The sequence below is a fragment of the Citrus clementina genome, unplaced genomic scaffold (genome assembly GCF_000493195.1).
Source record: "Citrus clementina cultivar Clemenules unplaced genomic scaffold, Citrus_clementina_v1.0 scaffold_8, whole genome shotgun sequence".
NCBI classification, from domain to species: domain Eukaryota; kingdom Viridiplantae; phylum Streptophyta; class Magnoliopsida; order Sapindales; family Rutaceae; genus Citrus; species Citrus x clementina.
The window spans coordinates 22,817,779-22,845,071 of NW_006262022.1; the positions used below are offsets into that span (position 1 = coordinate 22,817,779).

General features: G+C 35.5%; 4 protein-coding genes across 4 annotated transcripts; 2 read left to right on the top strand and 2 right to left on the bottom strand.

Moving 5' to 3' along the window:
- Positions 1-3,007: 3,007 nt before the first annotated feature.
- Positions 3,008-3,971, bottom strand: LOC18033724 (embryo-specific protein ATS3A). Its single transcript, XM_006424643.2, has 2 exons — positions 3,850-3,971; positions 3,008-3,477 (listed from the first exon to the last, which is right to left on the bottom strand). The coding sequence occupies exons 1-2, from the start codon at positions 3,943-3,945 to the stop codon at positions 3,016-3,018; spliced, it is 558 nt and encodes a 185-aa protein (XP_006424706.1). The 5' UTR covers positions 3,946-3,971; the 3' UTR covers positions 3,008-3,015.
- Positions 3,972-13,446: 9,475 nt separating this feature from the next.
- LOC18034930 (laccase-17) lies at positions 13,447-15,912 on the top strand. The gene is made up of 6 exons (XM_006424644.2): positions 13,447-13,626; positions 13,733-13,884; positions 13,982-14,226; positions 14,323-14,451; positions 14,555-15,526; positions 15,618-15,912. The coding sequence occupies exons 1-6, from the start codon at positions 13,522-13,524 to the stop codon at positions 15,746-15,748; spliced, it is 1,734 nt and encodes a 577-aa protein (XP_006424707.1). The 5' UTR covers positions 13,447-13,521; the 3' UTR covers positions 15,749-15,912.
- A 328-nt stretch (positions 15,913-16,240) lies between these two features.
- Positions 16,241-19,797, bottom strand: LOC18034953 (putative respiratory burst oxidase homolog protein H). Its single transcript, XM_024179377.1, has 13 exons — positions 19,609-19,797; positions 19,349-19,511; positions 19,107-19,269; positions 18,201-19,004; positions 18,005-18,100; positions 17,796-17,911; positions 17,590-17,692; positions 17,374-17,477; positions 17,125-17,284; positions 16,900-17,025; positions 16,685-16,813; positions 16,508-16,586; positions 16,241-16,431 (listed from the first exon to the last, which is right to left on the bottom strand). Exons 1-13 carry the CDS (start codon positions 19,772-19,774, stop codon positions 16,322-16,324), a joined length of 2,319 nt encoding a protein of 772 aa, XP_024035145.1. The 5' UTR covers positions 19,775-19,797; the 3' UTR covers positions 16,241-16,321.
- A 1,798-nt stretch (positions 19,798-21,595) lies between these two features.
- LOC18033730 lies at positions 21,596-26,894 on the top strand. Its single transcript, XM_006424646.2, has 3 exons — positions 21,596-22,025; positions 22,134-26,276; positions 26,657-26,894. The coding sequence occupies exon 2, from the start codon at positions 22,200-22,202 to the stop codon at positions 26,268-26,270; it is 4,071 nt and encodes a 1,356-aa protein (XP_006424709.1). The 5' UTR covers positions 21,596-22,025; positions 22,134-22,199; the 3' UTR covers positions 26,271-26,276; positions 26,657-26,894.
- Positions 26,895-27,293: the final 399 nt, after the last annotated feature.

Genomic DNA, 27,293 nt, shown 5'->3' on the forward strand with positions numbered 1-27,293 from the left:
CCTCCCCAGTGCCAATGCCATTAGGTTAATTTATCGATCTGTATATTATTGCTGCTCTTTGCTTTTAATTTTCCTTGCCTTCGATCGGTAATTTTCAAAATGATGATATTGCATACTTTGTTTTAATTTTTGTCAGTAGTTTGGTTGGTTTCAACTTGAATAAGAAATCAATTAAAGTGAGCCAAGACAATAATATTCCAGGGTTTAATGCATGTTCTAGAATGAATGATCAATGAAATTTCTTTGATGACATTGCGTCATCGTATCCTTATTACTTCGATATTGTATGACGAATATAACTCCATTTAACATTTCTGCTTTAATGCTCTTCTTTTTTTTTTTCGTACTAATTAATTTGCCAAGACCCTCTATAATAGATTCTGTTATAGTCCAAAAGGTGTTCCGAGAGGGTACATAAAAAAAATCTTCATTATCATAGCGGCATAGCCCATGCTCAAATCAAATTTTACTATAACATAATTTATATCTTAGATCGCAAAAGAATATATAACTCACAAGTCTACACCTCCTTAGTATAGACCAAATCTACCATCCGACAACACATACATGACGGAAGAAAGAGACAATTGCACTCGCTAAATAGCTTGAGTGGGCAATTGGACGATTTGTTTAATCTTAGTAACTTATTGTTTTAGGAGAAGTTTACAGGTTGATTAGATACAGATCGTGATTCGTGAAGAGGGGCATAATTTTATTTGGTCAAAGCATGAATAAGAAGAAGAGGGCAGAGATGATTGGAACACGCCAAATACGTTAGCAAGCGATTAGTATTATCTATCAGCATCAACGATTTGACCACTGACGACAAATCAAGTTTATACATCACATTGTACATATGCCAAGCCTGTGGCCTTCTCATATGCTGGATAATCTCAGCCGTTGAAATTTTCTGTGTCCCACATAGAAGCATGTTCCAGGTGTCACGTGTTCTAAATAGATTGCGTCGTCTCTTCTGTAGGTCATTGGGTAATAATATTTGGGTCCCCCCATTTTTTTAAGGTTCTTACAAATAAGGGTGATTTCATTCATTTGGATCCGCACAGGGTCCCTGAGTGATGGCTGATGGAAGTTACGGAATTAACCACCATGGTGCTCTTTAGTGGCATTTAACATTGGCTTTCGGTAAATTTCATTTTATTTAAGCATAGTATGACTTGTAATTAAACCTCTTAATTATTCTTAAAGTTAAAGTTTTTTCTTTCAACTAAAAGATTTTATGGTGAAACCCACAAGTATTTTGTAATTTGTATATTCTCACGTTATAGTTGTGAAAAATAAAATAAAATCAAACCACAGTTTCAACACCACATTATAGAATCATGTCACATTTACTGTTACTCACTAAATTGTTTCTCTCTGTGTTCGCTGATGTAAAGATCCCAAGCATTTTAAAATGTGAATTAATTTCAAGAAAAATTGCAAATGCTCTGGTCTTAGTTACTGTAGTATGTAATTACTCCCTTCTGAAGGGACCAAATCATAGCTAGCCGGCCTATGAATGTGCATAAAGAAGCTACAATTGATCTGACCTCGAGATACTTAGATAATTATTTTGACGGAACACATCAAAGTTACGACCGTTCAAGCTTTTGAAAAAGTGGCCAGCTAGAGCCTCGAAAGAAATTAACTTTTCAGCACAAGAGTTGCTTGTATATACTGTTACTGCTACTCAAGTAGTGTGTGATTAAAAGCGTTTAGTTAAGGGAAGTGAAGTAATTAATTAAAGTTTCTTAATTGCTTTCACTTTGACTTGGGTGTCGGAAGAAGATTGATTGATTCATGATTTTCAGATTTTCAGAGCTTTTTGTTAAAAGGGGAAGGGCTAGCTTTAACGAAATTCGTTATACAGTGATCAGAGTTGCTGCTTTTTATTATACTGCCATATGTATAAATGAATGCTGCAGTTTTAATTGTTGATCATGGTTTCTGACAAGCAAATTAATTGGGAAAATTTTTGTTATATTTTGAGCTAAAAAGAAAAATCACCGATTCGGTGGTTGTGGAATTCAATTGGTGAGCATAGTTATTATTTATTTAAAAAAAATTATTTTTTCATCATAAATCCTGGAAAGCAATAATCACTATGGCGTTTTTCTTTTTCGAAAAACAAAAATTATTATTCCTATTACCCTCATGCCAAAGTCCAATTTTTTTTCTCTTTTTCAATAAATAATTTGTCATTGAGCAGTTTTTTCTACCAATTTTTCAACAAAATGTCAAGTGTAATTATTGGATATATAAGGATACACAAGTAATTAAATTTTAATTATATAATAATATAAATATATACATGACAATAATATAAATATACTCATGACAAAAGATTATTAAAGCGTCAAAAAAGTAGTGTACTAAATTTAAATTCTTCTCAAATTTATTTATTGGGTATGTAAAATGTATTTAGGCAAGTTTTTCAAGAAAATCTATTAGCTAGACATGAAGATATACATGTTTACCAATTTAATAACAACCTGATGTGTATACATATGTGTTTAAAGAAACCAAACAAACTCGTAGTTACACTTAAAGAAATATATACATGTATCATAATATATTGACCGGTTATATTTTCTTTAATGTACACAAAAAATTCTCTTTCTGACTCTAATTTTTGATAGGTAGAATCTTTTTTATCTACAACAAAACCACATGTAATCCATGCTAGTCATTATTTCACTAATAACAACTCAATAAATATACGATTGGATAACTATGATGTTAGCAAACAGGAATATGTTTCTTGATGACATAATGGGTTATGATTCTCATGATTAATTTGAAGAAAATTAAATAAATACGACGTTGTTTAATTTTATAATTAAATCTCGATAGAAAAGGGAAACTTTTATTTTTTTAAAAAAAACAGTAATTTAGGATAAACTTTACTCTCCCCAAAAAACCAGAAAAATAAAACTTATATATTTAACTTGCTAGACAATAAACCTCATATAAATATAATAAATTAATTTTGAATCTTTATGCTACCAACATTTCCTATGGCTTCAATGTAAGAACCTTCCTCTTATGCTTAATTCCAAAAGGAGTGACCTCCCTATCACATATATCTGAACCATGCCATACGTGCCTTGGCAAATACCGTCGAAAATAGAAATACTCAGAGCTGTGATGAGAGCCTTCCAGCACTCTAACTTGTGCAAATCCCGGCCGCCAGTCATCTTCTCCGCCCAATTTGAGATACAAGTAGCAAATTGGAGACACTACACACGGACCTGTTACTTGAAACTCATCTACATTGCAAGCTTGAAATGGCTTTCTGGGCACGTCGTCGAGGACTGTTGGCCATAATGGATCAACCTGTCTCACGTGCTTGGAATTTAAATGTTTCACCAAAATGTCAGTTGATTTTGTATCACCAAATCTCAGGCTAACAGGGTTTGAGGTTTCGGCTCCTTTTGTGCATGTCGTTTCTATTGTCACTGCGTATGTACAATTTTCCTGTAACATAATACAAAGCCATATTATTACCATTTATGTTATAATATAATTACTTACTGACGCCGTACCATCTATATTATTCATTCGTTGCAAGTACTAACTTGTCTAATAGTTTTTAGATAATAAAATACATGAGAAGATACCAGATGGTTGGGGAGTTAAATAATCAAAATTGAAACTATTCTTTGAAAAGGAAACATAATATTGTTCTCCAATTTTTTTTTTTCAATTTTAAAGGGAAAACAGTTCTTTCTTTATGAAATTCAAGCTTATTCACGAATTCAGTACAAATGTATACGAGCCGCAAGATCTTAATTAAAAGTTCAACAAAGTTCAAACCAGCATGGGATCTAATAAATTCGAATTCATTACCTTGTTTTTGGATTTGGGGGCACCTTCATCACCTCCTGCAAGCATAGCAAGCAAAAGCACGCAAAATATGCAGGTCGATCCACGGCAATTCTTCATTTTCTGTAACGCTTAAATGCAATCAATAAGCTGTGAAACGAATGCATAGAGATCATTCTGTGAAATTTATAGCATGGATAAATAATTCAACTATTCTTTTCTTCACGTAATGAAAAGTTTTATTCTTTGAGCTTTATGCGCCTCAGACCGTTGCTAGCTATAGCTACAAGTATGTACCAAAAAGGGTTCCTTGATGTTTACTTATACTCTTTTACTTTTGTCATGGCTAAATCTTCTCTTTTGAAGAGTAAAGCATCTTTGTTGATCTTAATGATCCTTTTTATCTTCACAATCAAAGCTATCTAGATTCGATCTGTCCTACACTTCCTTTAAAAAGATCCCAATTTACTCTACATTTCTCTTCACTGATGATTAAAATTTTATGAAAATTGATTAGAATATAATTAGTATTTTCTATAGTAGAATTTGGATAAAATATCGTAGATAAGAAGGGAGTAAAAAAGATCTTTTTATTGTTATTTCTTAATAGTTATTTTCAACTATTTTATGAAAGGAAGACCGCTGCATGCTATATTCCTCTGAAATTAAACTTAAAGATTACCAAAGAATAAATTCATTCTAAGAAGATTTGTTCTATATTCGTTGTTATTTTTCGAAAAAAAAAGTTGTAGAAAGATAGCATAGTATGGAAGCCCATGAGCCTAATTCTTATTCGATACTAACTCAAAAATTAAGGGCTTCAAGTCTTATACATATACTTATTAATCCAAGGTCAATTCTCAACCAATATGAAACAATGTCTCTAATACCCATGTCACGTTTAGGCTATTCTTTTCACTTGGTCATTGTTAGTGTTAGAAAATTGGTGGGTGAAGCAGGACAACAGTTAAAATGAAACAATGTCTCTAATACCCATGTCACGTTTAGGCTATTCTTTTCACTTGGTCCTTGTTAGTGTTAGAAAATTGGTGGGTGAAGCAGGACAACAGTTAAAATGAAATTGAAAGAAAAAAAAAAAAGAACAAGTAGACAGAGGACACTAGGAAATTACGTCGTTCGGCTTTTAACCTACGTCCACAGGTGAAGACAGAAGAAAATATTTTACTAGTGATATGATGATTAAAAGTATTGTAATATTTTGGCTCACTACGCAAAACTCCAATACACCCAATCTCTCACTCACCAGACTCACAGGAGCTTTATAATTTTAAGCCTTTAAAATTACTCAAGCTTTCTTCTTTCTCTCTCACGAATTTCGGATGCCAAAACGAAATGGGGAGCTCTCCCTTTTTATAGCCAAAATTGGCTATTAAAATTTTTTTTCTCACAGCCATTATCTTCTTCATTCTTCTTTTTCCTTCTTAAAAAAATGATTCTGCCAAATTCCATTTGTTCTTTTTCTTTCTTTTTATCTTTGTTCAAATTTAGCAGCTTCAACTCTTCCTTTTTCTTCTTCCTTGTTTTCTTTGGGCAGTACCTTTTCCCTTCAATATTTACTGCTTCAAAGTTTCTTCATTCTTCTAGATTGGTGGCTGCCAAAGCCAATTTGAATTTGGCTTGTTAAAGCCACCGGCTTTGTCAGCCATTAGTTTGACATTCTCCCACTTAGAGATTTGATTGAGAATCAATCAATCTCCACACCATCCTTTCTGTTTCGCCATTGTCAAGCTGCTTACGTCTCTTCTAGGCCACAAGAGGATATACTCCATATAAATTTGTCAGTATTGATTGATTTGATCATAACATTTATTAAGTTCTCCTTCGTATGGATTTTCTGTAAATCTACACTTCCATCTTCCATTACTTCTCAAACGAAGTGATATTAAACCCCTATGTGCTTTGTCTTCGAATGAAAGGCTGGATTCATTGCAATGTGGAGGGCACTCTGATTGTCACAGTATACAAAACGTTTCTCTTGTTTGTGCCCGAGTTCCTCCAATAACTTTTGTATCCAAATAGCTTCCTTGCAAGCTTGTGTAGCCCCCATGTATTCTGCTTCCGTTGTAGATAAAGCCATAATGATTTGCAGTTTCGAAACCTAGCTTACAGCTCCTCTCGCAAGTGTAAACACATAGCCAGTAGTAGATTTCCTTTTATTAAGGTCTCCTACAAAATCTGAATCCGCATACCCACTGATAGTAAATTCTGATCCTCTATAACATAATGCAACATCTGAGGTTCCTCTGATATATCTCAAGATCCTCTTCACAGCTCTTTAATGTTCTTCACGAGGATTTGTCATGTATCGACTGACTGCTCCCACTGCTTGTGCAATGTCTGGTCTTGTATAAATCATAACGAACATTAAACTTCCCATTGCTGATGCATACAGTACTCGATATATCTTCTTCCTCGCTGCTTCATTGTTAGGACACATACTTAAGGATAACTTAAAATTAACAGAAAGTGAGGTAAAAATCAGCTTACAATCTTGCATGTTGAAGCGCCGTAAGATTTTCTTTAAGTAGTTCTTATGAGAAAGCCAAATCTTATTGTTATTTCTATCTCAGTGATTTTGCATCCCTAAAATCTTGTTTGTTGGTCTTAAGTCCTTCATTTCAAACTCTCTAACCAATTGTGTCTTCAATTCTTGGACTCGATCTTTGTTGGGGCCTACTACCAATATGCCATCCACATATAACAGTAAAATAATGAAATCATTATCTTCAAACCTTTTGTAATATGCACAATAGTCTGAATTGAGTCTGTTGTATCCAAGGCTCGTGATAAATGAATCAAATCTCTTATACCAATACATCGGCACATGTTTGAAACCGTATAGAGATTTGTTCAACTTGCAAACCAAGTTCTCATTTTCTATTTCAGTAAAACCTTCTGGTTGGAGCATATATATTTTTTTCTCCAAGTTCTTCATGATGAAATGCAGTTTTCACATTTAACTGCTCAAGATGTAAGTCAAATGTAGCACACATCGCCGCCAAGACTACTCTAACGGTTGTAAGTCGAACCGCAGGAGAAAATATTTCATGAAAGTCAATACCTTCTTTCTGAGCATATCCTTTCACCACCAATCTTGCACGATACTGCTTCACTTGGTCATTGCCATCGCGTTTAATCTTATAGACCCATTTGTTACCAATGACTTTTTTTTTCCGTGTGATAGTGATACAAGTTCACATGTTTTGTTCTTGTGTAGAGCCTGAATGTCTTCCTGCATTACTGTCTTTCACAAAGGAATATCTGAGTTGTTTAAAGCTTTATGAAAAGTTTCATTATTTGTTAAAAGACAATATGCAACATTGATCTCTATGACATACTTCGAGTGCCACGCTGGTGGTCGTCTCTCACGAATTGACCGACGAACTTTTGAAGCCTCGGACTCAACTAGTTTTTGTTCCTCGTGCTCTGGTGCTACTTCAGAAGAATCTGAATCTTCTTTTTCTGAATTATTTTTCACATATACTGGTACAGTCTCTGACTTTTCTTTTACAGTGTTATCATCCTCATCTCTCCTTTGCAGTTGATCTTCTACAAAGATAACATCTATGCTGATGACAATTTTGTGGGCAGTGAGGTCCCACAAATGATACCCTTTCACTTAATCGGCATACCTAAAAAAGATACACCTTCTAGATTTTGGATATAACTTTGTTCTTTCTCGGGCATTGTACATCACGTTCACAGGACATCCAAATGCATGTATGTATAAGTAATCAATTGGCTTTTCAGTTTACATCTCCATCAGTGTCTTCAATTCAATTGTCGTGGATGGTGACTGATTTACTATATAACAAATAGTTTTGACTTCTTCTGCCCGGAATGAATTAGGTAGACCATCAGTTCTCAACATAACTCTTATCATTTCTGTAAGAGTTCTATTTATCCGCTCTGCTACTCCATTTTGTTAAGGAGTATATGCCACCGTGAACTACCTCTGAATATCTTCTTGCTTACAAAAAATAAGAAACTCGCCATCTGTATATTCTATATAGTTATTTGTCCTCAAGCACTTGATCTTTTTTCCCGAATTCAAGTTCAATCTGTACTTTGTACTATTTGAATACTAGAAACAAATATGACTTTTTCTTAATTGGGTACGCCCAACATCTCCTTGAATAATCATTAATGAAAGTCATAATGTACTTTGCACCTCCTGTAGATATGTTTGGTAATTCTTAAACATCAAAGTGAACCAAGTCTAAAATGCATTTACTTCTAGCAATAGATCTACTGAATTTTAATCTATACTGCTTACTTATAACACAATACTCGTAAAATGGTAAATTTACTGATTTAAACCTTGGAAGTAATTTTCACTCAGAGAGAATCTTCAAACTTTATTCTGAGTTTAAGATGCCACATTATCATTGACTCTTCTCCATTTAATGTGACACACGCATCAACCTCCTATGTGTTTCTCCTTTAAGCATGAATAAATTAACACCGATCTTTTCTGCCTTCATCAATACAAACGCGCCTTTAACAATCTTCATAATTCGATTGTTCACATGAGTTTTGTACCCATGATTATAAATTTATCCTAAAGATAATAGATTTTTCTTTCGGCCGTTGACATGTCATACCTTCTCAATTGTGCGAATTGTATCATCAAATATTTTTATTTTGATTGTACCAATACTAGCGATCTCCAAGGCATGATCATCACAGAGCCTCCTGAGATAGGTTCATATATGTAAAATTATTCTCTCCAATAGGTCATGTGCCAGGTAGCTTTTAAGTCTATAAGTCAAACATTAGACAATTGTTTTCTGCCTTATGAAACAGTTGTTACCTCGCTATAGAGAATTTCGCCATCATCCGAAGTACTTACTACACACCCTTGAGCATGAGATGACTCAGGTTCTTTACCATTTCTTTTCTTCTGATTGTTCTAACAGTTTTTCTTAATGTGCCCTTTCTTGCCACAATTGTAGCATTTAATATTTTTCTTACTTCTGGATTTTGATCGACCATGATTGTGATTCCCATTAGGGCCACATTCTGTCGATCTCCCTCTCGCCACCAATAACGCTTATACTTGTTGCGAACTTACTTGTCGTTTTCCTTACTTTTCTGCCTACTATCCTCATTTAATATGGAAGCTACAACATCGTAAAAATCTAGACTGTCATCTTGATTGTTTTTCGTTAAGTTGATGATGAGTTGATCATACGAATCTGGTAGACTTTGAAGTAGAAGCTCCGCACATTCATTTTCCTCTATATTATGACCCAACGTTATCAATTGTGAAAATAGAGTTTTCAAGGTGTTGATGTAGTTGGTCACCGATGTAGATTCCATCATTCGAAGAGTATAGAGTCATAGAGTCTCATTTTTAAGAAGATCTTATTGTGTAGCGATTTGGCCTCGTACAATTTTGTGAGAGTATCTCATATTTCTTTTGCTGTCTTTTTCTCTACCACACTGGATAATACTCTATCCGCAAGTGCAGAGTGTAGATCAGAAATGGCATTGCCATCTATCTCGTTCCACTTGTCATCAGTTATCTCCATGAACTTTTCTTCAATTGTTGTCAAACAATTATTTTTCCTCAATACAGCTTTTATCTTCATTTTCTACAATAAAAAATTATTTTTGTTGAACTTCTTAATTTCGTATTCTGCCGCCATCGCTTTTCACCATAAACTAACTTTACTAGGATTGGCTCTCACTATCTCACATGAACAATAACCATATACATGAATAACACCGTATACATGAACAGTGCCGTCTTCGTGAACAATGTCGTATAGGTGAATAATACCACCGACTCTAAAAAATACAACCAATAGCTCTGATACCACTGTTAGGAAATTGGTGGGTGAAGCAGGACCACAGCTAAAATAAAATTGGAATAAAAAATAAAGAACAAGCAGAAAGAGGACACTAAAAAATTATGTGGTGTTAGCCTATGTCTACGGATGAAACAGAAGAAAAATATTTTACTAGTGATATAAGGATTACAAGTATTGTAATATTTTGGCTCACTACCCGGAATCCCAATATACCCAATCTCTCACTCATTAGACTCACAAGAGCTTTATAATTTTAAGCCTTTAAAATTACTCAAGCTCCCTACTTTTTCTCTCACGAATTTTGGATGCCAAAACGAAATGGAAAACTCTCCCTTTTTGTAACCAAAATTGGCTATTAAAATATTTTTTTACTCACCACCATTATCTTATTCATTCTTCTTTTTCCTTCTTTAAAAAAAACTGCTGCCAAATTCTATTTTTTTTCTTCTTTCTTTTTGTCTTTGTTCAAATTAGGCAGCTTTAACTCTTCCTTTTTCTTCTTTATTGTTTTCTTTAGGCAGCACCTTTCCCCTTCAATATTTGCTGCTTCAAAGTTTCTTCATTCTTCTATATTGGTGGCTGTCAAAGCCAATTTGAAATTGGCTTGTTAAAGCCACTGACTTTGTCAGCCATTATTTTGACAATTAGGTGGAAGATCAATATAGGCTTACACTCATAAGTAGGTTTGACTTTCATATCATATAAAAGCTCATGGGTTTAATTCATACTTAAAGATAACTTGAGGAGTTTAGGCTTTGACTAAGCCTTAGAAACTTAACCTTAAATCAATCCCTAGCCTTGCTATAGATAATGTGTCTAATGCATATACAAAGACCTTTACTAAAATTCTAGAAACATATATATTTTATATTTAGCGATACAGTCCTCTTACACAAAGATATGGTACCTAACTCTCTAACATTAATAAAACAAAAAAAAGGAAAAAATTAAAGATGTTATTTGATCAACAAATCAAATTACTTGAAATTAGCACTTCTATTTGTTCTTTACATAGACATTTTTACAGATATTGGTGTATGATGGTTGCGTGTTACGAGTAAGTATCTTCCAGAGGGCATAACCTGGGCTACACGTGTCAGTTTTCGGCGTATAATATGTTGTTTTGAAGTTTGTGATGAAATACACCAAATCCAAAACTGGTTGTACCATTTTACCTTGTGGTCTAGCTGAAAATTCCACTTCTTTCTTGATCATTTTTCAGTTTTAAGATATTTTCCTATTTTTCATGTTTCTTCTAGAATTTTTATCTTTTTTTTTCTAGGCATTAAATTTAGACACCGTTTGCTTTGCTTTTCTTATTTAGATTAGGAGAATTTTATTATACCGTTTGCTTTGCTTTTCTTATTTCTGATTAGGAGAATTTTATTATAGAATAATATTTCGAATTTGCCTATTTTAGTAAATTCACGATAATTAAGAGTTATTATATAAGGAGGTCTAAAATCCTAATTTTATTAATTCAAACTAATTCCCATAAACCATCATTATTAAAAAATCAGTGTTTCTTGTATCATTCAACTTTAAACGTTTCTGTTTTGTCAAACATCCGATAATGACTCCATTTTGGTAGCTTCAAACCCATTACCCGAGGCACATTCCAAGCTCGGATGAGCATTCTTTAAAAACTTTTAGCGTTGTATTATCTATTTGTTTTATTCCAAATATTTTTTTTAAAATTTTTTTAAGTACGGTAAAATCAAGAAAGAGGATTTCAAAAAAGAGTTGAGGAGGCCGACGTGCCCTCCTCTTGACGAAGGTGTGCTTTGCCCTTGAAACCATGCTACTACGAGAAGAATTAAGAAATAAAAAATGCTTGCCAACATGCATATTGCAATTATTATTATTATTTTTAAAAAGCAGTATATGCGTTTTGAAAACTTTTACTTCTGAAAAAACTTTTATTTATTTATTTATTTTGGGTTCATGCTATCATAAACATTATGGGATCATGAAATCTGTTCTTTTTTCAATTTTTGAGTAACTTGTCGAAAGAACTTTGCAGAAAGCTAAAAAATAAATTGTCACTGAGTATGTTACAGTTGATTAATAAACATCAAAACGACATTTCATTTCCAACATTGCAATCAAACTACATCGAAATCTTGGGAGTTTTTGCATATCCCTTAATATACGCTAGCTGATTTTAAAATACTGCAGCTTGCTTGATAGAAAATATACCATGACTCTTGAGGTTGCCTTACCATTCATCTACGTATCTCTTCTTCCTCTAAAAAGAAAAATTGAAAGATAATTACACACATTTGACTCTAAAATGACAGCTTGATAGAATCTCTAGATATGTTTGATTTTGCTTTGTAACCAAGCAAAATCGGTTGAAATGTTATAGTTTCACTATATGTAACATGCAAGTGACAATTTGGTTTCGTGATATAATCTCATTTAGCCGTAGATTGATACTCGTGATTAATTTGAAATAGATGTTACAGTTTTGAACAGCTTTGCATGTTCTTGACTAAACTATTGTATATTATATTTGTACTACGTTATAATTAAGAAGTTGCTTTCAGAAAGTCAGTTTTGATATGCAATTTTCACCTAAAGTGGTTGAGGGATGACATGAAAAAATCTATTAATTATAACTACTTAACTCTCTTAATCTGGTAGCAAGAAGTAAACCCTTGAGTTAAACACTAACTAGAAATCATCATTAAAAAAGAAAAAAAAAAGCAATTAATAGAGAGTGCAAAGTTATGAACATCGTGGAGAATATCTTTTGTACATAGGTGGTAATGCAATCAATCAACAAATGATTATATGACAAGTAATCAAGTATAATTTTATTTAATTTAACTTCCAACTTGTTTGGTAATTTTACAAGACATTATTGGGTAATTACAATTGATGTGTGGGACCTCCGATTGTGAAAGTAGTTGAGCTTTTATTTTCGCACATTTTTTTCGTTTTCAATATTTTCGTTAATATATTGCAGTCTACCGACATTGTAATCAAGTGTTTATTAGGTATCTAAATTTATACAGTTATAGCAAAGCCCAAGGATCTACTAAGCATAACTAAAAAAAAATATCAACTTAATACAAGTAAGGTCTATCCGACACTTATAAATATTCAAGAGACTCGTGTTAGGGTTTTCTTTTTTTCTTCCCAATTATCATCTCAACAAAGTTAATTATTGTTTCTTAATTGTCATTATAACAAGGATTTGGATTTGGTATTGAGTTAGATGCACTAAGCTTTTCATAATCTTTCGCCTCGTACAAGTTTATACCAGCACAGTAAATTTTAATTATATTTTGTTTCTTTACAAACACTGTAACTGTCAATTACAATTTAGAAAAATTATAATACAAAGTTAAGCTCGTTATAGAATCAAAACTCTTGTAACAAAGTTGGCTTGGTTTTTAAATTAACTTTCCGTATTTATTATTTTGCCCGAGAGAAGACATAGAAGTAGGCTAACAAAATAATTTTTCTAGAACCCTAAATGGCTAAATCATTGTAAAAGCAGAAACATTTTATTTCTATAATAGGTATATGAATTGAACAAGCTAAGGTTTGACCTGAAAGCAAAGGCGGTCAAAGAAATTAGAATTGATTAACTTTGACATCACTCTACAGTAGTTCTAACAACATTTTTTTTTTTGGGAGAAATAGTTCTAACAACTCGTCATCTCAAAGTATCTATTGCATCCTACCACCTAATCAACCAAACACACCCCTTCACTCTCCCTCTCTTTATATATGTAACAACCATAGAAGCTCTGATGAATACGTACTTGATACATTGCTCTCTCTGCGATAACATTTTCTCAAAGGTGAAAAAAGAGGAGCAGCTGCTGAAGAATAGGAAGTAACAGTAATGGGTGCTTCTCCGGCATTAATGGGATTTGTTTTACTAACAGTTCTGTCATTGTGTCTCCTTCCGGAATCAGTACTTGCCATCACAAGACATTACAAGTTTAATGTGCGTACGTGTATAGCGTATATGGCCTCGGATTTATGTTTTAATTTATCAGGAGGCTACTGTTTAGAACTTTTAACAAACTGTCAAAATTGAAAATTTTCTGTAGGTCGAATTGAAAAATGTTACTCGCCTGTGCCACACCAAGACCCTTGTATCAGTAAACGGGCAGTTTCCAGGGCCTCGTATTGTAGCAAGGGAGGGTGACCGGCTTCTTATCAAAGTTGTTAATCATGTTCAGCACAATATTTCCATCCATTGGTATAGAAAATTATGAATATATATTAAATAAAAATAATATTATTTTTTTGATCATATATAGGCATTGCAAGTTATGATTATTTGTTTGGCATAACAGGCATGGAATTCGACAGCTTCGAAGTGGATGGGCTGATGGACCGGCATATATAACACAATGCCCCATTCAAACAGGGCAGAGCTACATTTACAACTTCACTATCGTTGGCCAAAGAGGCACCCTCTGGTGGCATGCTCATATTTCATGGCTCAGATCTACTCTCTATGGTCCCATTATCATTCTTCCCAAGCGTGGCATTCCTTATCCATTTGCCAAGCCTTACAAGGAAGTTCCAATCGTCTTTGGTAATTATAACTTAAAAATAAACATATTCGGAATTTGCCAATTTTGCCTCTTCGGTAACAAAACTTATCACTTAAATAGTAATGCTTGAATTGCAGGAGAGTGGTTCAAATCAGATACTGAGGCCATCATTAACCAGGCCCTTCAAACAGGCGGAGGCCCAAACGTATCTGATGCCTATACCTTCAATGGACTTCCTGGGCCTTTATATAACTGCTCTGCTAAAGGTATCAAATTGCATCAGTGCTATACCAAGACATTTTCAAATTATTTTTCAAATGTAATCTTAATAATTGGTTTTAATTTGCATAAACTTGTATGAACGGACAGATGCATTCAAGCTGAAGGTGAAGTCTGGAAAAACTTACCTTCTCCGATTAGTCAATTCTGCACTCAATGATGACCTCTTCTTCAGTATAGCAAATCACACCCTCACAGTTGTCGAAGTGGATGCTGTTTATGTCAAACCTTTTGAGACCGAAACGCTAGTCATTACCCCAGGGCAAACAACCAATGTTCTTCTGGAAACCAAACCTCATTACCCAAGCGCCACATTTTTCATGACTGCTAGACCTTATGTCACTGGCCTAGGCACTTTCGACAATTCTACCGTTGCTGGCATCTTAGAGTATGAGAAACCACTCAATTTCATTCATTCGGGCAACTCCATTAAAAAACTTCCACTCTTCAAACCAATCCTACCACCTCTCAACGACACAAACTTTGTAACAAATTTTGTAAATAAGCTTCGAAGCTTAGGAAGTGCACAATTCCCTGCCAATGTGCCCCAAAATGTTGACAAGCGATTTTTCTTCACGGTAGGCCTAGGAACAAGCCCCTGCCCTCGTAACCAAACCTGCCAAGGTCCCAATGGAACAATGTTTGAAGCTTCAATCAATAACATATCATTTGTAATGCCAACAACAGCTCTACTCCAAGCTCACTTCACTGGCCAATCAAATGGTGTTTACGTTCCTGATTTTCCCACTAGTCCATTGATTCCATTTAATTACACGGGCAACCCACCAAATAATACAATGGTAAGCAGTGGAACAAAGCTGGTGGTGCTTCCATTTAACACTAGTGTGGAGTTAATAATGCAGGATACAAGCATTCTTGGAGCTGAAAACCACCCTCTTCATTTGCATGGCTACAATTTCTTCGTTGTTGGTCAAGGTTTCGGAAATTTTGATCCAAATAAGGACCCTGCAAAATTTAATCTTGTTGATCCAATTGAAAGGAACACTGTTGGTGTGCCTTCAGGTGGTTGGGTAGCAATTCGGTTCCTTGCAGACAATCCAGGTGAGTAATTAGATATTAAAATAATACTTCTTGTAATTTTTTTTTATAAATTTGATTTTAAGTTCATAATGATAACAATATTTGTTAACAGGAGTATGGTTTATGCATTGTCATCTTGAAGTGCACACAAGCTGGGGCCTGAAGACAGCTTGGCTTGTTTTAGATGGAAAGCTTCCCAATCAAAAGCTACTTCCTCCACCGGCAGATCTTCCAAAGTGTTGAGAAGAGAGAAATCAATCTTCATAGTTCCTTAATCTCCTATTTTCAGTTGCGGAATCGGCTGATTCGTTCTAAATAACTATTTGTCCACGTGGAGCTTAGAGAAAATGAGCGCACAATTATTTTGTAAAATTGATATTCTTTAATGTTGGTGCAATATAAACGTCTTTCTCACTTCTAAAAAGTAATTTTTTTAAAAACAATTTTTTTAAAAACAATTTCCATGAACTTTTTTGTAGATTAATTATGCAGAGCATACTAAAAACGACGGAAAGGAAAGGAAGAGAAGAAACGAAAAGATAACATGAAAATTTTGTAAGCATTCTCCAGTAGTATGATCAGTTTTTAATACATTAAAGTGGCTGCTGTACTCATAGCAGGATTTTTTTTTTGGGGCAAAAAAAAAAAAAGTGGGAATTTTTTTATTTAGAAAAAAATTGCTTTACATCAATCAAATTTTGTTGATGATTACAATTGGAATTTAGTATCTGTGGCACAATGGAAACTGGCACTTAATGTTCCTTTTGGTTACAAAAATTATCTACAGAAACTTTTTTCCAATGTGACACGGACAGTCTAGAAATTCTCCTTGTGGAAATCAAACCGGGTTGGTGACTCTAGGCTAAATTCAAGACAAAGCTCCTTCAGGGTTTTTGTAAGTGTTGCACTCCCACAATAGAACACACCTACAACATTAAGCGAATATCTTTATTAGGAATGATCTGTGGTATGAACAGAAAGTTAGTCTTGATATATAATTACCTATTCGGGAAGATTCATGGTCAGTTGCCAATTGACCGAACACCTTTCTCCAGTTTGGTCTTGCAAAATGTGTTTTTATCTGTTGTTATAACGTATATTAATTAGTAAAGAAACTAATGAATTGTAAAACGCCAGTGAAATTATGCAACGTATTAGTGTGCTTGATTTGTGAGCTACCCGACTTTCTGAGACAATATCAACTCCATTCTTCGCATGTTGCAGTTTCTGAACCATGGCAATGAGCGCAGACCTAGCATCTCCTTCTTCATACACACTCGTTAAGTAGTTGTGCATTTCTATCACATTCTAAGCAGTCAAAGAACCCAGAAAACTGCCAATTAATATGATTTGATTAATGTTATTGAAGAACATATAACAAATAAAATTTTTACCTTGTCATCATGATCTGCAATGTCATCCATAACACCTTTAAACCATTCAAATGAGCCTTGTTCCCTTGTTACCCAATAGAAGTAAGCCCTCTCAGGGCCTTTCTTGAATCCATTTTCTAGGAATTCCTGCATCAGCCAAATTTTTGGTTACGTTGAAGCCTAATAAGCCTAATAATGTTTATGATCATAATTTCACTATAAAATTTGATTTGCCTTGTTACGTACGGTGTCCCTTTCATGCGACTTGATGTGGTTCAGGAGATCTTTTATAATGCTAATAAATGGAGTAGCTCCAATTCCCAATCCAATGAGTAAGAGGATATCATAGTTCTTGTAATCCTGAGCTGGGGCTCCATATGGTCCCTTGATGAGGATTTTCGGAAAGCTACATGGTGATCAAAGCCATATCGGACCTGATAATCTAGGAATATTATAATCTGTAACTTAAGCTAACTTGAGTTGAATTCCTCTCACCTAGCTTGTATCTGCTCAAAATTGGCATTATTTGCTGCAGATTTAGTTTCCATTCTCATCAGGTTTCCCCTGTTTGGTTTTGCTGGCGCTGGAGCCTCACAGACCTGAAAGAGAATGAACATTAATTTGCGGGCACATTTGGGATTGAGGTGCCGCAGCTTTTAATCACCATTTGCTAAGTATAAGTGGGTACTTGTAAAGCAAATGGCTTAACACCTTCTCAAATCTCTGCTTAAGTTCGGTAGTCCAATCTCCCAAGGTTCTTATGTGGACACTCAAATAGTAATCTCCTGGTGCAGAAGTGATGGAGAAAGGGTGCCTGTGACAAATGAGCAGCACTAGAGTAACTAAGTGAAAAAAAAAAAAAAATTAATGGGTTTGATTATTTTTCAATCATCAGCAGAGCATCTAATAAATTTTACCACTCGAAAGGCGATAAATCTGGACACTTGACAAAAAGGTACATTCCACTTTGGTACTTGAAGCCTGGAGGTTTTGTCATGTATAGGGCTAGAACATTTCCCGTGTATATTACTGCCTGCCATTTGCAGAGAACAGAACAGATCTAATTCGCTCAGGACTTGAGGAATGTAGAGGAAGAATTAAAAAAAATTTGGTTTCTGCTGCAGACCTTAATGACTTCCACTTTATGATTAAGGTCGTGGAATTTTGCTAAAAATCTTTCATTAGCATAAAAGAGAACTGGGAAAAAGATGTAAATCCATGTCTGCAGAGAAAGAGAGATAGGACAAATAGTTTCAGCAACTCTTTAAATTGTAGTTTATATAATATACACGATCATCTTTGTAGTTCAAAATCCTATATACCGTTTTGTCGTACCACGGCTTGTCAAAAATGAGGAAAAAGCCATGCATGAATAGCAGGACATAGGCCAAAACCAGCAGATGATGGGCATACCAGAAGGAATTGAATCCCGCGAAACGGTGAAAAATCCATGGTAACTTGATGACATTCCTTCTAAAGGAATGCGTTGCAAGAGTGAATGAAATTGCCATTATAACGAGCATTAATACCCCAGTGTAGCCAACAGTATGTATCATCAAATCGTAATAGGTTGGTTGATGATAATTGAGAGCAGGACCAAGAAGGTACATGAATTTCTCCGGTCGGCAAGAGCTCAACTTGGGATAATTGCAAAGGAGATGAAAGAGAGTATGTACAATACTACCAATCGCAATTCCTAATGCGATCAGTTTGTGAAAGTTTAAGTTGTCGTCGAAAGGGATGATCTTATGGAGAAATGTCGACCTTAGTTTTGTGAGACTCCTTCTACAGACTGTTAGCAGAATTAAAGCCATATTAAATTTGAGAGTCTCTCCACAACCCTTGGCAAAGCAGACGCAGTAACCAGTGATTTGGAACACAGGTCCCGACTGCAACTCAATGAACTTCCACATAAAGAGTCCTAAGTTTACTGCTAGCCATAATGTGACGATCCATATTCTTTTAAAATTGTCAAAAATAAATTCTGTTGTCATGGAAAAGAATTTGGTGGTAGGGTTTCTATAATTTTGTGGGATCATAGCTTTGGTCAGTGTACTAGTTCTGTTGTTCATTTTGGGACCTTCTTCATTCACCATTCCCCTCAGTAAAATTTCCAGCTGCCACATCTGTTTAACGAACAAAAAAGATTAAATTAAATGAAAAAGAAGAAAAAGAAACTATAAAAAGAGGTGGATTAATAAATTACTAGAATCAAGATTGATGCTAACCTCTATATATCCCTTACAATCGGGGTCCAGTTTTTCCATGATCAAAGCTGCATACGTACTGGAATTCTCCTTAAGGTTTGAGAGCCTGTTTGCGGAAGCACTCAACACTATAACCTCCCTCACTTCGTCCTCCGTCAAAATCCCATCACCATTCTTATCACACCTGGAAGAAGAAGAAATCACGTCAATGCGTTGTGATCTGACAAAAAGAGAGAGAGAGAGAGAGAAAATCATTTACTTACATGTCAAAGAATATCTGAAGTCGAGCATCGAGATCTTTCTTAGTCATATCTTCCCAAAACATTCTAACTTCTTCCTTTGTAATCCCATTTTCCGTGTTCACTTTCCTCCGCCGGGCCAACGCCTCAAACACTCCCACGGAAAATTCGGTTGATTCTCCCATGCCTATAAATAATGTTTGATCTTAGAATTGAAACCAAAAAAAATATCAAAAGAGAAATTTTCTGATTTTTTTTTTTTTGGGAAAAAGAAAATGCATTACCGACGCATATGCCAAATTTATCTTTAGGCAGTCTGCCGTTAACTGCAAATTGTTGAAAGCGCCTCTCAATGGATCTCCAGGCATCATTTTCTTTTCCAGTGACGGTCCTGTCAAGAAAACGTAAGCTCTGGAGGCCTCTAGCCGCGGACGACGCTGTTCTGTCCATCTTTGCGGGATTACGGATGCTGTTAGTACCGAGCATCCCACTTCTCCTGATGGCAGTGCTTGCATTCCTCCGCAAAGACGGCGCCGTCGGCGGTTTCGACACGACTCTGCCGCTCGTGTCATCGTTTATAGGTACATCTACCATCCGGTCGACCTCCAAGCTTTCCAATACCGATCTCGAATCTGCATGCTTTCTACTATTCGAGCCCGAAACCATGTTACGTTAATAATAATAACAATAGTAATATCCTTCCAGCTTATCTGTCTTTCCTAAATTACATATTTATGGCAATTAATTTAGCGTTTAGCATTTTAAATTGCCATGGAAACGAGAAAGGATGATTTTGATGAAATTGCAGGGAATTGTATGACAAGAGAAAGAGAGAAAGATTGAGGAGGGGAAACGGTCAAAATTGTTTTACAAATGGGGGGAGAAGAATTGAAAGGTTGGGTTAGTTCTGAGAGATATTAATATAGTAAACAAAAGAAACAATTCATCAGGATCGCAGGATCAACAGCCTGTAATAACCAGTTACTTTGTGAATCAACCAGGTGTAATTTCTATAAAATTTCTGTCAATCTAATGTTTTTATTACTAGAGCAAATATTTTAAGAATTGAATAAAATTTAATTATTTTTAGCTGCGGACGGCCGCATTTTTTTTTAATGCGGACACATTTTTAATATGTGTAGTTTAAAAGAGTTAGTTATTGAATGAATTATAAAACCATGCAGTTTAAAAAATTAAAAAGCTAACTCTTTTAAATTACGCAGTTTTAAAATGTGCCTGCATAAAAAAATAAAAATGAGGGCGCTCGCACTAGAGAATTATCATATATATAATTTGAATTTTGCCCTTTTTGTTTGGAAAGAGAAAAAATAATGGTGTTTTAAGGAAAAAAAAATTAATGACTAAAGAAGGGTTGGGAAGTACTTTCATGGTAATTTTGTTTAAAAGAATATTTTCTTTCAAGATGGAAACAAATTAAAAGAAACAAGGAAAAAAAAATTATATGCTATAGAGTGTTAGAAGAAGTGCATCTATCAAATGTCTCCCACCAAATGCTTTTGGATGTTTCTTCTATCATTTTTAGGAATCATCCACCAACCTTCTACCATTGTGCGCATTATGTCTGCATAAAGGTCAAATATATGTGTCTAGACCAAACAAATCACTGAAAAAGAGACAAAAAGATAAAACACATTTCTATATTTATGGCATTTCAAATAAGGTTTAATGGTTGCATAACGTAACGCAACTTATCATATTTATGACATTTCAACTTATGATATTCTTCATTATTATAGCATAATATTAATTATGAGGGTAAATGTTTAATCTTTTTTTGTAGTAAATGGGGGTATAATTTCTCTTAATATTGGGATTAGCTATAATTTTTTATACAAACTATGGCCGCATAACAATACATCAATATTAGCTGAAAGTGATATAACTGTAATTTTTCAACCAACAAATATTATTATGCTAATTCTCTAATATAAAATAGTTTGAACGAAGAATTGTGACTCCATTATTGTTTTACTAAAAAAAATAATTTTGAAATAATGTATCATAAATTTTTAACTTAAGGATATGTATAAATTTATCTTCAAATTTTTATATTAAAAAAAAATTGATATCAATGTCTCACATTCCATTTATTCACTGTTTTCAACACATGCAACTTATTTTACATTCCTAACTAAAACTAACAAACTCTTTTGGACGCAGTTACGCACTAAGCTACTTGGAGATGTTAAAAGGTGGGGCCCGACTAATCCAACGGCCGCAAACTTGTAAATCATAAAACCCAGAGAAAGATGACTAAACTCAGTAACTCGGAACCTAACTCACCGCGTGACTCACCTTCTCTTTCTTTTCTCTTTTCCACTCTCTCCCTTTCTCCACCTCTGCTCTCACTCACACACGCACGCACGCCTTCTCTTCTAAGAAGCCCTTTTCAGTCTTTTCACATCACCTCCTTCTCCTTCACCCCCCTTAATCAGACGGTCCTCACTTCTCCACGTCACCTTCGTCTTCTTCATCATCATCATCATCATCAACAACAACAACAACATCATCGTTCCTCTTCTTATCTTATTCAACCGCCTCTCTCGCTCCCTCCCTCTTAGGGTTTCTTTCATTCACCAAAGCATAATTTAAAAAAGAAAAATTGAAATTTCATCTCACTCATTGACGTTTCGAATTTCATGCGGCGCTCGTCAATTTCTCCCGCTCTCTCGCAAACGAGGTACTTTTTTTTTTTTTCTAATCAGATTTTGGAATTATCGTTTGATATTTAATCTTCTCGCTTTGTCAATTTCGAAATTTTGAATTTTCTTTCTTGTTTTTGATTCAGTTACTCTTAGGAATTATAATTTTGGTGAATAAAAGGAGAGAAAGCTAGGGTTTGTTTGTCATAGTAATGGCGATAGAGAAGAATAATTTCAAGGTTTCACGTTTTGATTCGGAGTTTTCGCCGAATAGTAGAGGAACTATGTCTAGTGATGAGGATGAGCTTCAACGGCGAAGCTCAGCTGTTGATGAATTATCCGATGATGATGAATATGATGATGCGGATTCAGGTGCCGGTTCGGACGACTTTGATTTGCTTGAATTAGGGGAAACAAGGGCCGAATTTTGCCAAATTGGAAGCTTAACTTGTAGTGTTCCTTTTGAATTGTATGATCTTGCTGGTTTAGAAGATATATTGTCTGTTGATGTATGGAATGAGTTGTTGAGTGAGGAGGAGAAATTTGGATTAACTAAGTATTTGCCTGATATGGATCAAGACACGTTTATGCGGACATTGAAGCAGCTTTTTGAGGGCGACAATTTTCATTTTGGGAGTCCTATTAAGAAGTTGTTTGACATGTTGAAAGGGGGCTTGTGTGAGCCGAGGGTGGCACTTTATCGAGAAGGGTTGAATTTTTTTCAGAAGCGGCAACATTATCATCATTTAAGGAAGTATCAGAATGCTATGGTCATTAATCTTTGTCAGATAAGGGATGCATGGAGTAATTGTCGAGGCTATAGTATTGATGAGAAGCTTAGGGTTTTGAATATTATGAAGAGTCAAAAGAGTTTGATGTCTGAGAAGGTGGAGGATTTGGAGAGTGATTCATCAGGACAAGAGGTATCAGGTGATGGGTTCTGGAACAAAAAGGTGAAAGATGTGAAAGGTCTTCAGAAAATGCGGCATCACTCTCCATATGCTATGGGTTCGAATTTGGATTTTCCTTCACGACGACAGTTGATGGGGATGGAATCACTAAAATATGGGAAGCAAAATGCAAAGGGTATTCTGAAGACGGCTGGGTCAAAGACGCCTTCTGCCGGCCGCTTTCCTTCTGGTTATCATGCTATGGACATGAATTCTGGGCTGTATGGTTCAAGAGCTCTTCATCGACAAAACAAAGCAACAGGATATGAGTCGGGGTCATCCCTTTGGAGAAGTAGTCAGTTCAATGTTGATGACGACGACAATGATGTTGAAGACCCATTATTTGGAACGGGTGCTCAAAGAAGTCGAAATGTTGCACGCGGTAATACTATGGATAAAAGTGGAGCTTCAAGAATGGGTTTGCCTATGCCCTTGAAGCGGGATTTACAGGTCTATGGTAAGAACAAGAATGTAACTCAGTTGTCAGATGGGAAAGTGTATTCAGGAAAGCCTTCTAATATGAGAACATCGTATGAATTTTCCAAAAAGGCAAAGTATCCTGAAAATCCCCACCAAACAGTTGGAGAGTACATGAAGTCTCTAAAAGGACGCGGTCAACAGCTACCAATGAAAGGAAGTCGACCCAACCTAACTGACAGTGCAGAACCTTTTTGGCAAAACAGAACCCAAGAAGTGGTGGACTTTCCTTTTAAATGTGATGACTGGAATGTTAGAAGCAAGAAATGGAAAGCAGGAAAACAGTCTCCTGATCTCAATTTGAAGTCATATAAAGCTTCCTCACCACAGATGAATGATAGATACTTACATTCTGAGTTTAGAGTGAAGCCATCTCAGGAGAAGATAAGGGGAAATTTTGCACTGAACGGAGGACCAGATATGGCAGTGTTGAAAGGTAATAGATTGCTTGTTAGAAATGAAGAAACAGAATCAGACTCATCTGAGCAATTTGATGATGATGAGTATGATGATGATGATGATAGCAATCCTTTGATTAGAAGCAAGTTTGCCTACCCCAGTGGTATAGTGGAAGGATCTCGATCTTCTTTGTTGAAGCCTAGTATGGATGCTAAGAAGACCAAATTTTTAAAGAAAGACATTCAAGAGAATGCACGGGTTCTCGATGGAATAAAAAACTCTTCCATGACAATGGGTGGCTTTGGTGAGCCTGCACGAATGTCGAGAATGGAAAACTACACTTTCAAAGCAAAACAGAAGGGTAAAATGCGTGATAGCAGTCCCTCGCACAACTCTGCTTCTAGAGTTTTGGAAGATAACTCTCTCTCAGGCATGGGCAAATTTAAAGCTAATGGTGATAGGAAACAAATTTACAAAATGGGCAAGAATGCCCAACTACGGGGGGAAGCTGGGGAAAGGATGCACTTGTCTTCTTTAAAGGCCTTTTCTACTGAGAGAAAGCAGAAGGCAGAACTTGCCCTTGAATACGTTGTTGATGAGGAGGATGATTTGCTTGACAGACGACCGTTGGTAAATGGTAGCAGACAGGACCGGGGGGGGAAGAAAGGTCATACTATTGAAGGATATGCTAAGGATCGTCGTGAAAGATCTGAGGCTTCATTACAAGAATGCAAATTGATGACGAAGAAGAGAAAAGCAAAGGAGGATGTGATGGAAGTGGCAGGAAGAGATAAAGATCAGCTGCAAATTGATGATGCCCCTTTCTTGAAAAAGAAGGGAAAAAGGAAAATAGAGGCAGATCATGGTACTCCAGATATGGAAACTTCTCAACCACTGCTTGCAGAAACAGTAGCTGCAGATGTGGAGCTGGAAACTAAACCCCAGAAAAAGCCATTTACTTTGATTACACCAACAGTTCATACGGGCTTCTCATTCTCCATCATTCATCTTCTTTCAGCAGTCCGCATGGCGATGATTACTCCGCTTACGGAAGATTCATTAGAGGTTGAAAAAACTAGAGAGGAGCAGAGAAAAGAACAAGAAGGTGAAGTCAATGGGGTGGTTACTAATGAGAATGCAGATGTCAATAACACAGATCTTGCTGGGCAAGGAAAGTTGCCTTCTCTTACTGTACAGGATATTGTGAATCGTGTGAGATCAAGCCCTGGAGATCCTTGTATTCTTGAGACACAAGAACCACTCCAGGATTTGGTCAGAGGAGTTCTAAAGATATATTCATCAAAAACAGCACCTCTGGGGGCCAAAGGCTGGAAGGCACTTGTGGCCTATGAAAAATCTACAAAAAGTTGGTCCTGGATTGGTCCAGTTTCCCATGGCTCAACTGATCATGAGATGATTGAGGAGGTGACTTCTCCTGAAGCTTGGGGTCTTCCTCATAAAATGCTTGTCAAGTTAGTTGATTCATTTGCTGGTTGGCTGAAGAGTGGTCAAGAAACCCTTCAACAGATAGGAAGCCTTCCTGCACCGCCTGCATCATTGCTGCAGTTCAACCAGGATGAGAAAGATAGATTCAGAGACCTAAGAGCTCAGAAGAGCCTTAATACCATCAGCCCAAGTACTGAAGAAGTAAGAGCTTATTTCCGTCGGGAAGAAGTTCTTAGATACTCCATCCCTGATAGGGCCTTCTCCTACACAGCTGCTGATGGCAAAAAATCCATTGTTGCTCCTCTGAGGAGGTGTGGTGGTAAGCCAACTTCTAAAGCCCGTGACCATTTTATGTTGAAACGTGATCGACCACCGCATGTTACAATTCTTTGTCTTGTGAGAGATGCGGCTGCCAGATTGCCTGGAAGTATTGGCACTAGGGCAGATGTTTGTACTTTAATACGAGACTCTCAATATATTGTAGAAGATGTGACTGATGCACAAGTTAATCAAGTTGTAAGTGGAGCCTTGGACCGCTTGCATTATGAACGTGATCCATGTGTACAATTTGATTCAGAGCGGAAATTGTGGGTATATTTACATAGAGAAAGAGAAGAAGAAGATTTTGAGGACGATGGCACTTCATCTACAAAGAAATGGAAGAGGCAGAAGAAAGATCCTGCTGAACAATCTGATCAGGCAGCAGTAACAGTGGCTTTCCATGGGACTAGCGATCAGGCTGGAGTTGAGTTGGCCTCTGATAACAATGTTGAGCCACCATGTGTCGATGATGATAAGAAAGAAAATGCAGAGGACAATGTTGATAATAATGGTTCTGAACAGGGGAACATGCATCGAGGTGATCCAATGGCTTGGGAGGAGGCTCTCAACTTAAATCCTGTGCCTGAGGACAAGTTGCTATGCCAAGAAAATTCCACAAATGAAGAGTTTGATGATGAAGCATTTGGGAGAGAAAGGCCAGTTGGACTTTTAAGTGCAAGCTTGTTGTGATGGAAGGTAGTTTTCAATATCATCGTGCCTTTTAATGCTTTTGTTGGCTTATAACTTGAAATGATTTTCAGATGGTTTAGACATCATTTCATTATTTTTCCAAATCTCTGCGGCTCTGCCTCATGAAAGAAACTTGTGATGGTGTGGTCACAGGACACTGATTCTGCATTAGGTTTAGGCTCTAGTGAGGTCGACTTGAGACTTATTGTTGATTGGATCTTTATATCCCTTCTCCAATTTGTTCCAACACTGATAAAGTTTTAGACTTGTTGATGCTCCTCGACATATTTTGTTTTGTTCTTTACATGATTTTATTTTAATTACTTAAAAAGCATTTTAGTCCACGGCTCGGGGGTTTTCTAACAACGAATACGGATGTTTTGCAGGCTCAAAGGTCCACCTATTAGAAGGCGGGACACTGCAGTTGATGTGCTTTGTAGATTGAAGGTTACAATTTTACATGTATATTGGTTCAATGCGAAAGTAGAATAGATAGTGATCTTCTAGAGCCCAAGAATATGTTTATATACAGGTGGATACAATCATTCTGCATCCCATGAATAACGCCTTTTTGTTTCTTAATATTATATTTTTTGATCAGTTGGTAATATAGTTCATTTCGTCCATTGAACGAGCTAAATCTATAACTTTGTGCATTATATATATAATGATACATCTTACAGCCGACGTGGGAATGCTTTTTTTTTTTTTTCAAGCCATAATGCAATATCACGTTGATATTTCGTGCAACATGGATATTAATATATGTAATAATATTTTATATCATTATTTATATTATTATTAATTTTAAATTAATATTATTTAATGTTATTAATATTTAAGTATTTATTATTAGTTCTATTAAATTATTAAATAAAAATCAGTTTTTATATATTAATTATTGAAATATAATTAAATAATATAATATAATATTTTTGTTTTTGTAAATTGTAGTAAATAATAATCAAATTTTATATTAACAATTATAATGTAATATTTATTTTTTAATATAATTAATAAAAA

Coding starts and splice junctions, on each gene's coding strand:
- LOC18034930 (XM_006424644.2), top strand. CDS start 13,522: ATGGGTGCTTCTCCGGCATTAATGGGATTTGTTTTACTAACAGTTCTG. Junction 13,627..13,732: donor CAAGACATTACAAGTTTAAT/GTGCGTACGTGT, acceptor AATTTTCTGTAG/GTCGAATTGAAAAATGTTAC. Junction 14,452..14,554: donor ATATAACTGCTCTGCTAAAG/GTATCAAATTGC, acceptor ATGAACGGACAG/ATGCATTCAAGCTGAAGGTG.
- LOC18033730 (XM_006424646.2), top strand. CDS start 22,200: ATGGCGATAGAGAAGAATAATTTCAAGGTTTCACGTTTTGATTCGGAG.
- LOC18033724 (XM_006424643.2), bottom strand. CDS start 3,945: ATGAAGAATTGCCGTGGATCGACCTGCATATTTTGCGTGCTTTTGCTT. Junction 3,478..3,849: donor CCCCCAAATCCAAAAACAAG/GTAATGAATTCG, acceptor ATTATGTTACAG/GAAAATTGTACATACGCAGT.
- LOC18034953 (XM_024179377.1), bottom strand. CDS start 19,774: ATGGACAGAACAGCGTCGTCCGCGGCTAGAGGCCTCCAGAGCTTACGT. Junction 19,270..19,348: donor CTTCAGATATTCTTTGACAT/GTAAGTAAATGA, acceptor TTCTTCTTCCAG/GTGTGATAAGAATGGTGATG. Junction 17,026..17,124: donor AGTCGCATGAAAGGGACACC/GTACGTAACAAG, acceptor TGGCTGATGCAG/GAATTCCTAGAAAATGGATT.